Source organism: Prorops nasuta, unplaced genomic scaffold (genome assembly GCF_024137725.1).
Source record: "Prorops nasuta isolate Cenicafe-Biocafe unplaced genomic scaffold, Cenicafe_Pnas_1.2 PNAS00011, whole genome shotgun sequence".
NCBI lineage: Eukaryota > Metazoa > Arthropoda > Insecta > Hymenoptera > Bethylidae > Prorops > Prorops nasuta.
Genome location: NW_027116808.1, coordinates 623,712 through 636,758, shown reverse-complemented (window position 1 = coordinate 636,758; position 13,047 = coordinate 623,712). Strand labels below are relative to the sequence as shown.

Sequence of the window (13,047 nt, the reverse complement as noted above, 5' to 3'; positions counted from 1 at the left end):
GCTTCTCCCGAAACGTTCGAGAGCCCGGCGTAATTTGCTGGATGCAAATTGCGAATAAAGAATGAAGGAGGGTGCGAGGTATAATGTATAGCAGCGTTGCTGAGTGGACCGTGCTAGTGTGGATGCACGTACGTGAGAATATTAGAATATATTCGTTGGTGTTAGTTCCTTCGAAATACAAACTATTGATAATTGAAATCTAAGCTGGTCGAATTTTCAGGAAAACGCTGTTAAGCCTTCAATAGGAAATTTATAGCCATCGAATAATGGTGCATCGAAAGAAATTTTTAAATCCCACACTGATGTCGTAATTAAAAAGTTATAATAATTAGACATTTTTATATAATAAACAAACAGCCTGAATTTAATGAAGTCTTTAGATATTTTCATGGAGATCGAGTCGAAGGAAATGCATATTTCAATTAAAAATCTTTGGTTAGTTGGATCGAAGTGCAGAGGGAAATTACGATGAGAGGTATATAGAGAGGGGGTGGGGTGAAATGGGGAGATAGACATTTTCTCTTATTTCCCAGTTGAAGATGGCCTCGGGGGAGAGACGAGAAACCAAACGAAGCAACTTCTATCGATTAATCGTGAGGATCACTCGAGTCCAAGCAGTTCGTCGATTTGAGCTCTCGTAATTAGACGAAACGACAAGTACGACTGGTGAACCACTTCAGGTACAGCCGCAGGCAGAAGCTTCTCGAGGGGAGGACGCTCTTACGCACACAAGCCAAAATTCACGTAGACTTTCGTTTTAAATTATACTAAATCAAGCCTTTTTCAGCACATCTCAAATTTCTTCTTAACTACCGAACTGACTGGGAGTTTGCAACACTCTGGATGTTTAATCGATAAACGAACCGACGTTTGCATTGCATGAATAAATTATCGTTCGATTCAATTGCATTAAATAAAAAGTTTCTTCGATAATTATCTTGGATGAATAGAATCAGGCGAGATAATTTTTAATCAGAATGCTCTTATAATTATAGCAAACTTGTATACCGTATTCTAAAAAAATATTAAAATGTCTCGTAAGAATAATTGGAAATTTTGAACATAGCTGTTTGGTAATTCCTCGAAATTTAAAAGTATACACTCATCTTTGTGGTTAGCTGGCGGAAAATTTCATAGGAGAATATTTCTAATAACTTCGGATAGGCGTTAAAAGAAGATCACTCGTGTTTTGCATATAAATTTAGGCACCAAATCCCCACATTGGGAGGACGGGATTGAGGGAAGATTGGCAAGGTAGGCGAATAAATTTTGCGAAAAGATTATATCATTATATTTCAAGGTAATTAAATTGTCAAGCAGTGAGTTGAAGGTACTGCGTTAGTTAATAGCGTTGCAAAGCGAATCTACAAAACAAACTATGCTAAATGACAGACGCTAATGCGAAACGAGATGTTTCAATTAAATGATCCCATGCAAATCATGTACCAAGCCGAAATCGCGTGCCCCTATTCAAAAGCTGCTCACGTTACTAATTATATGCTACGAGATGTATAGATTATAATATTATCATCGCTATTCAATCGTATTATTTTATTCGAATTTTCAATTGCACGTTAATTGTTAAACCCTATAAAAGATGTCAATGCCAGAAATAAAAACTCGACTACCATCAATATTACCTTTACCAATTCAAAAAGTTTAAAACTAATTATAAAAACTATACGAACGTGAATTTCTATCTTTGCATATTTTCCTGATCAAAATGATATAGTATTGAAAAGGTGTTGGGTCAAAGTTCAAGAGTTTAGAAATTGGGGGTTGATAAGTAGAGACGTGTATATATAGGTATATACCGAAAATAATATAAAAAGAATATAATTTAATAGGAGATAAATTCTTGATTCAGAGTGGAGTAATGTAGAGAACGGAGGAAAACAATTAATCAGGAGCAATTTGTGCGTGCAGTTCCGTTGGAGCGATTGGAGTCTCAATTGGGGATTGGGACAGAAATTACTCGGTTTCTCCTGCTCGTTAACTCATTCCTCGCTCCGTTGCTACGTTCCCACGGCTTGCGGGCGGTGAACGATCTTTGGATCGAAAGTCGACGTGGTTCTCGAAATGCAGATTACAGACTAACCGTAACCATGCTTTATATATATATATAAATGCTGAATATTATCACCTGAAAATTTATCTTCGGTGTACAATATTAAAAAAATATCAAAGTTACATTTATTAAAATGTTTTCAAAGAATCTATCAATAATATTCGACTGGGAATACTCGGTTTAATTAAGAATCCCTTGATAAATAATTAAAATTGAATAGATTTCTTATCGACAATAACGAGACCTGTACTACAGGAGTTTCAAAATAAAATATAATCCAATTTTTAATGAATTTAGATGTTATATATTTAATTAACCCCTGGTACAAGCACTGTACAGAATGTTCCAAAAGATTTTACCGACTTCCAAGCAAACAATATTAATTTTTCTGCCAATTCACGAAGCATGTATTTAATTAGGCCCTGGTATAAGCATTGCACAGGATATTTCGTTACTTTTTCAATCTGGCAGTAGCGAGAGCTGTAAATCGTAGGATTATAGTGTGCTTTGTGCCGAACGAGCTTTGCAATGGCGTGCTCGAACCTGGCCCAGTCAGGTTTTCCTTTCATTTCTGAGGCTGGTGAACCGCTTCAATCTCAATGTCGCTTTTCGCTTTTGGAAGCCCAAGACACGTGTGAGTCTTCTACGGGCATGATCCGCTTATGGAGATGACGCTCGCTTTCATGAGGCGACGTCGACGCCAAGAGACGGTCCTCCGGATTTGCTCCTCTACCCTCTACCTGCTGCACCACTCAAATCCACATACACATACACACACACACACACTTTTGTACAGTATAATCATCTCCGACTGGCCACTTCTATCTTTCACCTACCTGTACCACTCTCTCGTTCAAGGCTATCCTTTGCTTATGGTGCAACTGTATATATATATATACATCTACTAAAACCTATAACACACACACACACACACGTACTTTTGTATAACCACCCTAGACCAGTCGCCTTCATCCTTCACGTACCTATACCACCCCTCTTCAACGTTATGCCCTTATACCCACGATACAACCCTGTATCCTTGTATATATAGTGGTTAAATATATCTATGAAAGACGAAACGAAAGACACCCTATTCAAAAGTCAAGCTGCATCTGGCCTGATGCTGCCCAGTTACGAGAAACATCCCTCAGGAAGCATCCCCCGTTTTAAATATTTTCCAAAATTCTCTTTGTACGCTCATTGCGCATACGAGGTGAAAATTCTTATGGTTTTTGGCTACATAAATGTAAAAATATAATTTTCCACAATACGATTGGAAAATACACGAGGAAGGTAGAGGAAAAACAAGGTTGCGGGGGTGGAATAACAGTATCGTAGAACGTTTCAACGCGAAAGCTCCTTGCAAATGCGAAATTTGCGATATTGATGTATAATAATACCAGTAATAATAATAATACAGAAATAATCCTCGGATATTCGCAATAATAATGATAGAAGGATTATAATAATACTTTTCACCAGAATGTACGTTATACATATATATAAATAATTCGGTCGACAGAGTTTTACCGAGATGGAAATTGGAGTAATCGATAGTCCCGTGGCATCGTGGTCATCCTGGCGCGAATGGATTACGCTAATGCGGTTTGTAACGATAACGCGATTATTAAACCAGTCCGTTGTACCGCGTTACAAGAGGAAGATACGGAATATCGACCATTCCGAGCTGCTGACAAAATACTCGGATTATTTCGCTCTTTCCAATCGAAGCTTTATACACGCGACCTTTGACAATTTTAACGTGATGTTCCTTCTAATGCGAGGGATTCTTTTTTTTCTTTTTTTTATTTCCTATTATAATCCTTTCTCGTCGCGAAATTAAGAACCACGAGATGGGCGAATATTAGATGAGATTTTAACGATATACTCACGAGATGCGAGTCCCGGGTCGTGAAAGTTATGGGATCCGAAGTTTTCGGCTCCCGGCAGTGAAAATCCATTTTACCCCAGGCTGCCGCACCCGAAGCACCACTTTTAGCAGCGTCGATCAGCTCCATTTTCAATGATTCCGCTGTAAACTCCACCTGCAAAATTTATCATATATATTACTTTCTCTCTCTCTCTCTCTCTCTCTCCCTCCCTTTTTCTCGCTATCTTTCTCCCCATCCCTCCCGCTTCTTTTATTATTATAATATCGAAAACCTTCATAAATCGAACTAATTAATTTTATCCTAATTGGATTCCTCGGTGCTCGTTTCGACCTAGCCTTTTTCTCGTTCTATTTTATCAGGAAGTTAACTCGTCGTAAATGAAGTGGAAAAAATTAAACGAGATTTTCCATTTGTCTCGGTAGAAGATCAAATTATAATTGCTTTTGAAAGCCTCGTATGAGAGATTTTGTCTAATGTGATATCATATTATTATTCGGAGCTTTGTCGTAAATATTATTAGAATTGAGTGATTGATGATTAAATGTCAGAATTATTCAATGCCCTTGTATAAATTATGGTAATCATTTTTAGGAGAATATTTTATTGCTTGCTTTCAACACGTATAGGTTTTTATTCTCGTGAAAAATGTAATATTAGACGATAGATGCTTTTTCATGCAATTCTTTTTTGACGGAGTAGCTGTGTTTGCACCTTAGTAAACCATTCATAACTTTCAGATCTAGTTATGGTATTGCATATGCTGAAATAAACCTGACGCTGATCTCTCTTGCCCGTAAAAATAAAACCAATCATCGAGCTAAAAACAGTCAAATTTTTTTCTTTGCGTAAAACAATTATCTTTTTGTTTCAATAAATTGTTTGAAACTAGATATAACGATTATTGTTTTTTATCAACACGATTTCTGTCATGAGAAAACTAGTGATCAACCAGGAATTCTGGAATCTCTAATTCATTTAAATATTATGTACCTGTGTAAATTATTTAATTTTATTATTTTTATAATCCAGTATTACATTTCAAGATATATTTAATGTATTAAAATCGTTACAATTATTATGGAATATAAAAATTGTATAATATTTTCGTTTATATATTTATAAATTAATTCCTGTTTTATGCCAATAATCTGGGGACAAAGTAGGAATAAACGATCCACATTGTATAAAAGTTTTGAACAAAAGATACCATTAACTATAACGATTTATTAATTAATATGTACAAGGAACATTGATGTTCGAATTATGAATCAGTAAGTATAATAGTAAATGTAATTATTGAAATATTAATAGAGGCAGTGGAAGTGTATTGATAAAATTAGAGCAGCAAACGATGCAAATATTAGCAGTTTAATCTTTGTTTAGGATTCTTTGCAAAAGCAGAATAAAATATCGATTAGCCAGCGTTCGACAATATCGCTGAACAAACAATAACGTCCAAAGGGAGACCTCGATAGTAGCCGAATTTCCCCAGAGGACTGGATTTCGATACCTATATAACCATACTATGCTATTCTATACAGAGTGGTTCACCGACACTAGGCCAAATTTTAAGAGATTATACAGGGTGTTAAAAATTGAATTCTTTCCAACTAAATTGTTTCCTGGCTAAATATAAAAATTTAACATTAATTTTATAACAGAAGAATAATTAACAAAAATCCTTTCTTCTAACATCCTTTACAATTCCCCAAAATTCATCTTATTCTCACTGAGACACCCTATATATAAATCCAAATAAAACCCCGCAAGTCCACGAAACTTGCCAAAATATTTTCCTTAAATTCACCATGCACACTAATCACATAAATCCTATTTATCAACGTAACTATTCTTACTTCGAATAAAACGAGAACGACCAACAAAATTATTCAACACCATTAAAAAATGATCATAAAATCCTAAATAAAAAATTGCAAAGATATTTAAAACTTTAGTCACTGCTATACGAAATAAAATTAACCATGTGCACATTAAATATATTTCAATTAAACTCTATTTAACAAAAACAACACACGTTTTAGATCTGCTAAGTATTATACGTTCGACGAATAATGACAGGGATTAACGAGTTGCTGTAGGGGGAGTAGAGAGTCGTTATCGTGGGTGCTTGATTTTATTGCACGTGGCGTTTCTTTATTATAGAGCTCCACTTTCCTCGTTACTGGGTGGAGTTTTGCTTTTGCCACAGTATGAATATTTCATTGAATCTCTGGATAACCGTGTCCGGCAGGCTTTTATTTCCAGCTGAAACGTCGCATCGTTAGGGGCTCGTGTGGCTTGAGAGGGGGGGGGGGTGGCTCGCACAATTTATCTATGTCGTGGTCTTATACAGCGGTGTAGCTTTGGATCCACGTGGTATGACGTTCAGTGGGATCTCGTCTAGCCTACCTCCATCTCGTGACGCAGCGTAGTGCATCGAATCGCATGGCATATCGCGAGACACAAATCGACCTGATGCCAGAAACCAGCCTCGTCGATTCCACGCTCTAACAAGATAGAAAAGCTCGTTGGGACCGTGCGAATGACAGGTCCAATTAGGGTCGGATATCTGAAAAAATTCCCTGAGTTATGAGAGATCGACTTTTTATTTGTTGCACTTTATACGTGGCACCAAACCCAAAAGGATCGTATTATTCTAAACAATAAGAGAATTCAATCGAAACTCGTATATCACCTGCTGTGGTTTTTTTAATCCACTAAAAATATAGGTTGGCTTTTTCTGCCGGTATTAGGAAATATTTGTTATACGCAACGAGTTAAAGCGATGAATTTTTTAGAGGTGAAATTACAGTGTTAAAAGTTTACACTTTTTACAGGAAATTTTTGTTAATTTTATTTTTGGTATATTGGGTTATTGTCAGACTCTGTTATTAGATATTCCAAGGGAGATTTTTGAGATAATCGTTCCACAGTGATCAAGTAGAACGATGAGCGATAAATTGAGCGAGCAGTGGGCCACAAATTAATATTTGGCAGTAAAAAGTGTAATATAATTGCAGCGTCACTGTCCATTAAGCATTAAACGAAATTAATCAAATTAATAAGCAATTCGAGACATCCCTTAACGCGCACGAACTTTGTACAACGGTAATTACCCAAATGACGCTGCATCTTTCATATCTGAGCTGGCAGAAAACTGAAAATTAATGATTGTCGTAGTAGAAGCAGAAGCTGCACGTAAGGAAGCATTACTTTCAGCGATTCATGCTACACTTGCCGCCTAATCGTTTACTTGAATATAATACGAGTACGCGTAGAGCATCAAAAGTTTCTACTCGAAAAGCTTTTAAAAGAATAAATTCAAGATTACACATCCCATTATCAGTTAATTTCAATTCTGAATATTTTGCATCAGCAAAAATTCCACTCTTTAAATTGATATTACTGTTATACATAAAATTATAGAAAATTTGTTCCTCTTTTATTTTCGATCGATGCAGGTCAACTAGTTTTGTCATGATTCAAGTGGGTATTCAGTTATATGCTAAACGACGCAGGCTTCGGAATGATCAATAGATATTTCAAACGCTGAAGAGAATGAAAAACATTAATTCAGCAGCGACACTGTTGAATTTAAAATAAATTTCTATTCATTGGTATCTTGAACAATTGGAATATATTTATCGGAATCGACTTTCAGTCTCGTGCAAATCGAGGAGGATGATTTTAATGTACGTTTAGATTAGGAGTGATCGAGAATACCTTTCGGAGACAGCCTACGAAATTATTGATGCCCTTAGCTCCCTGCAATGATCTGGCATCTGCTCCACCACCCACGAGGAGTCGATCACTGGTCAATCTCGTAAATGAACCCGCCGTGTGTCCATGCTCGGCATATATTCCATCCACAACCGCTGAAAGCTGCAATCAAGTCAATTGACAGATTAATACACCTTTCCTAGTATGTACACATATCCTATTTATCCATGTGTTTGATATATATATATATATATATATATATATATATATATGAGTTTAAATTGTTGGAAAGTTTAGATTTTTATAAATGCATCGTAATGATGAATTAATTTGAAAAATATATATTCAATTGCTTCGGCATCCTCAATTTTTCGAAAAATCTGATAATCCAATTTACACACAATCGTTTATTGACTATGGGAGAATTCTGTAACGCCAGCTTAGAGTCGCTTGCGCCACCATAGTCTGTAACGAAACTTTTTAATTAAGCGAGTTAATCCAATCCCAGCTCGTTGAAAACGTAAATGCGCGATCCGAGATAACCACTAAAAATCTCCTTTGAAGCAACTGCATGCATTCTACTGGAAAACGGTTCTAAAAATATTCCCTTTTATCCGATGCTCTCTCGTTATTTTTTGCTCACTTTTTCTTCAAATCCTCACACACGAAAGAGTCACAGTTAAGAAATCTTATTGAAGAGATTGCTCAAGTTATTAAGGGTATTCAGACGATTGCTGCAGGGTCGAAAGAAGTACACTTTTCATCTGGTGAGAGAAAGAAGTCCTTGAAATGTTTCAGACCTTTCGTGAATCCCACAAACAGTTTCTAATTACATTCCTCGATAAAATGGCTTACACTCACACGCGAGTATTATTCTCGCGTTGAGAATTAATATATTTGGAAAATACAATGTTAAACAATGATTTATAAAAATAATTGAAAAGTATATATACTAGAAAATATAATAAATCCCCCTTTCTTCAATTAGAACTTTGTCTATATAAAAATATATTTATATTAACTCTTTTGAATGAATAATATAAAATGGATATCAAGTCCTCGATTTTATCTTCCAAAATATATAAATGCTAAAAACTTAGTGTTTAAAAATCCATTAACACAAACCGTAGCTCATTTCGTCAAAAATCTTAAATTAGTCTTCTTGAAGAGGGCTTCAAGATTTCCAAAGTCCTCCTCATAATCCTCCAAGTCTGGCCCCGAGGTTTCTTAATGAACAAATAGATCGAGAGTTCGTTGCTGGAAGATGAAGGATTCGACGAGGACCGAGTCGTTGAGAATGATTTGCGGGAGGAATCCAACCAAGCACGCGAGCGAGAACGTTATCGAGTCCATAAGTTTATAAGTATTATCGAGGTGCATTAGGAAGAAGAGAATGATAGGGAGATTAAAAATAAACGAGGAGCTTAAGTGATATTTGTGTGTATGTGTGTGTTTAACCGTGTAGGAGTGCGAGTTAAAGGTTGCACGATCATTTTTGTAATCTGCGTAAGGGTGTGATGAATGTCGTTCTTATCTCCGATGCTTCTAGACGAATAAATAGGTTTTAAAGCTGCTGCTGGAGTATGAGTGGAAGTTGGGGCTGGGGTGGAAGATCGAGAAGGGGTGAGTCGTAGTGCGGGATGAGAAGTTACCACGATGAAATTAAGGGATTCTTCGGTGGTCCACAGTCTCTGCAGACTGGTGCTGCTGCAGGAAGAGGTGGGAGATAGTAACAGCCAAAAGCAGAAGAGAGAACTTAAGAGGATCACTAAAGTACTCTTTGGATCGCGCGAGTGGCACGCCATTTTGCCAAGAAGCTTGAGATAAACGATTGAGTTCGTACTTTGTGAAAAGTTCCCTCGGAAATGATAAGCATTTCTCTTATACAATACAGCCGTAACTACACAACTTTAAAAGCACAAAATTGGCTGTTTCAACTATTAGCCTAAAGTTCGTATATTTTCTTAAGTTTCGTCCATTAATTTATAAGAGATCAATGTTCACATTAATGTAGTTGGAGAAATCACGACTACTTTGTTACAATTTTAAATCTTTATACTTTGTGGAAACATATTTTTATGCAAACTCGTTTATAAACTTTAGCTGAAAATGTTATGAAAAGTTTTTAAATCATATGTATATTCGCTTATCGTAAATTGGTTTATTATAATAATATTATGCAAAGCATTATATTTTTTGCCTCTTTACTGTGTAATTGTGTGCTTTGAGTTACGCAATACAGTTCAATGCTTTCTTTGAGAATTTTTAATAGTGAGAATATTTCTCTATTGCAACACTGATAGAGCTTTTTATCATACCTTAACAATATGTTATCATATAAAATTTTCAATAAAGCATTATTGCTTTGCAAGCTTCGCTATTATTTTTTACGACCTATGCAGATTTTCGTACAGGCGTTTCGACTTTATTGAGTAAATAAAAAAATAAATAAAAATAATGTATTTTTAACGCATGAAATTCTAGGACAGCCGAGACAGAATTGAGAAAAGATCTTGAAGGTGAGTTTTAGAATCGATAGATTCCGTTCCCTTTTGCATTTCACTTGGCGAACCTTTTTGCACATTACTCTCGGTGAAAGCAGTCAAGTGCAGGCAGTAGGCATCAGACTTTACCTTTTTTTCCTTCGACAGTCGTGAAAGGGAGGTGACTTCAGAGTTCCTTTGCGCAAGCAAATATCTAAAATGCCTCTTTATAGAAATCGATTTTTAACTGTAATATTGTATTGGAAATAAAACATCTCGATATGCCTTTATGTGATTTGTTTCAATAACAGAGACGTGTATTTTTAATAAATAAGACTCCATCGAATAATATCACAATTTCAATTAATTCTGCTTATTAAAACTTTGAAATTTTCAGAGTAATGTTATTCATATCAACACCAATATTCTTTGTCACGAATAAAAATTCTCAAAGATAGTAAAGCAACTCAGACTTCTATTGAAAGCCAAGTTTTTTTGTTAAAAAAAAAAAAGAAGTGTCGTATATGTATGATTCAATTTTGAAAATCTTTTCCCAGTAGGTCGTGAGCAAAGGTTTTACACCTCTTCTCTAAAGTTCGCTTAAATCGTAGAAGCAGCTTGTAAGATTTATGCACACCGTTTCGAGAAACGTGGTTTGCGGAAAGTCGCATTTAAAATTTCATATACTGTTTTCTTTGGAGTCTCTGCCTCCTCATAGGTTTATGCTGTAAGATTACTTTAAATCTACGAATTATATTAACCCAAGTATACCAAGCAGAGCTATTCAGAATATATTGTATATAGTTAACCTTTTAATTTTAGAAACAACATAGAGAGAAAAAGAGTAGACTCTAAATAGTATAGAAAAAACTTTATCCTTTCGTGCATCGAAAATATATCAAGAAATAACTATATTGTTTAAACAAAGCTTGTGTGCAATCTGATAAAATAAATATTGCAATTTTCAAACATTTATTTTCCAGGATTTTCCGAATTGTTTTCAACAAAGACAAGAACTAGAATGTCATTTATTAAATGGATGCGAAATGACGAGCAAACTGGAAGAATATAAGGAGAAAGGAATGAAATCTCGAGATTTCTTCAGTATTCGGTATAAGAACCTCATGGGAGAGAGAAAAGTAGAAAATTGGAGTTTGTTGCGACTCTTAACACAGAAGTAGGGCTTTTATATTCCAAAGTCGTCAGCATAGGTTGGCTTCGAAGGGGTTCTCAAGGACACGAAGTGGACATCCCTTGGCCCACGAAATGCCAGCCATTTTTAACAAGATTCCCGCGATCTATCTATACTTTACCTATCTCCGACAGTCTGGATATCTCACGGTCTCAACTGCTCCTTTGCACTCAACGTTATATCGTATATGCTTTTCTACAATTTTAAAATTTCTTCCAGTCTCCTTTATTCCCTTACTGACATATACTCCTCGAAGGAGGAAGATAGTCTTGGATCAATATGAGAATAAGGAGAATTACGAGTACTCGCGTTATTGCTACTAAAAGAAACGCTACAAAACTCGCTGTACCAAATGGCACTTTTAGGCAAACAAAACAATACCGTGGATTTATTTTCTATTAAAAGAAAATGAGGAAAAATGCACTTGTCTTCTTAAATTTATTGCATCTGCTCAACAGTGAAGCAAAAAAATCTGTACTTTGTGTTTATTTTTTTACACAAACTCGTATACATACCCTGCAAAAACTGGTGATTTGCGATATCTGAAACAGAAATGAAAATACGAAGCATTATTTTCAATGCTGATAGTTTTATCTTAAAACTAATGGGTCAGAAAGATATTTCCATGTTTTTTCTATTTTTTTTTTCGGTTTCATGCAAATGTTTCGATAAGGAAAATTGAATGTCAGGTGGACAATGAAATTTCTGGGTTGGCTGAGCTTATAAATCGTATCAGCGATATTCTACCCCGGCGAAATACACGTGGGACGTGTCCTCTTGCAAAGAGACCGCTAAATAACAGGACGCGATTTAGGGTTTCACCGGTTAAATTTTTAAACCATGCAAATACAATTTCTTACTTTGTATGCATAAAAGATTAAAATTTCTTTCATTCCAATCACGATAATTTCCACTATTTGATAACTTTTTAATTAAAACCTAGACCTAATAATTTTGGTAAAAGTCTTCTCCTAAGAATTCCTTTATCTCTGCAGAATTTTCTATTTTACATGAATATATAATATCCTAATCAGATTATGTGGAAAATCAATCAAAATGGTTACTTCCTGATGGAATAAATTAGACAAATAAATAAAGCATAAACTGCAACAATGAAATAACTTAAATTATTTAAGATTAATTTTTTAAAATAAAATCCTATGCATATTTTGTCTGAAAAATTTCATAAAAATGATTCGCGCTGCCGTGTCGCGACGACTCATCAAGTGTTCATCTTCCATTACTGTAAGTATGTATATGTGTTCGGTTGAATACCGTTATATATTAATTAAGCGTAGAGCCCTCGACAACGCGTCAAGCGCACTAACGAGCTCATACCTGGAATCTCCTTAATTACACACTGATGTGGATGCGAAACGATTTTCCCTCGCACAAAACTACGTAAAATATAATCCCGAAGAATCTATGAAAATCAAAACTGCGATAATCCATAATCAAGTAAAAATAAGCACGATTAAACCTATTCAAATTTCTGCCGGGCAAACTTCAAAGTGAATTTCGATTCTACGCAACAAAAAGCCGAAACACAGTGTGACTCGTGATGTGCTATTACGCTCGAATGCAAATCAAAGAATTGGAAGCTTTTGCACGAATGAAATGGTTGATTTTAGCGTGCTGTATCACAAAGATAATATTATGTGTGTAATTTATTATGAAATTTGTACGTGTATT

General features: G+C 35.3%; 1 protein-coding gene across 1 annotated transcript in view; it reads right to left on the bottom strand.

The window, feature by feature from the left end:
- The window catches only part of LOC136777673 (neurexin 1-like), a 193,835-nt gene that overhangs the window by 82,377 nt on the left and 98,411 nt on the right, over window positions 1-13,047 (bottom strand). The window contains exons 7-9 of the mRNA XM_066734143.1: window positions 11,871-11,897; window positions 7,684-7,842; window positions 3,961-4,113 (exon numbers count right to left, since the gene is read on the bottom strand). Coding sequence (XP_066590240.1) covers window positions 3,961-4,113; window positions 7,684-7,842; window positions 11,871-11,897 — 339 coding nt within the window. The remainder of the gene's footprint in view (window positions 1-3,960; window positions 4,114-7,683; window positions 7,843-11,870; window positions 11,898-13,047) is intronic.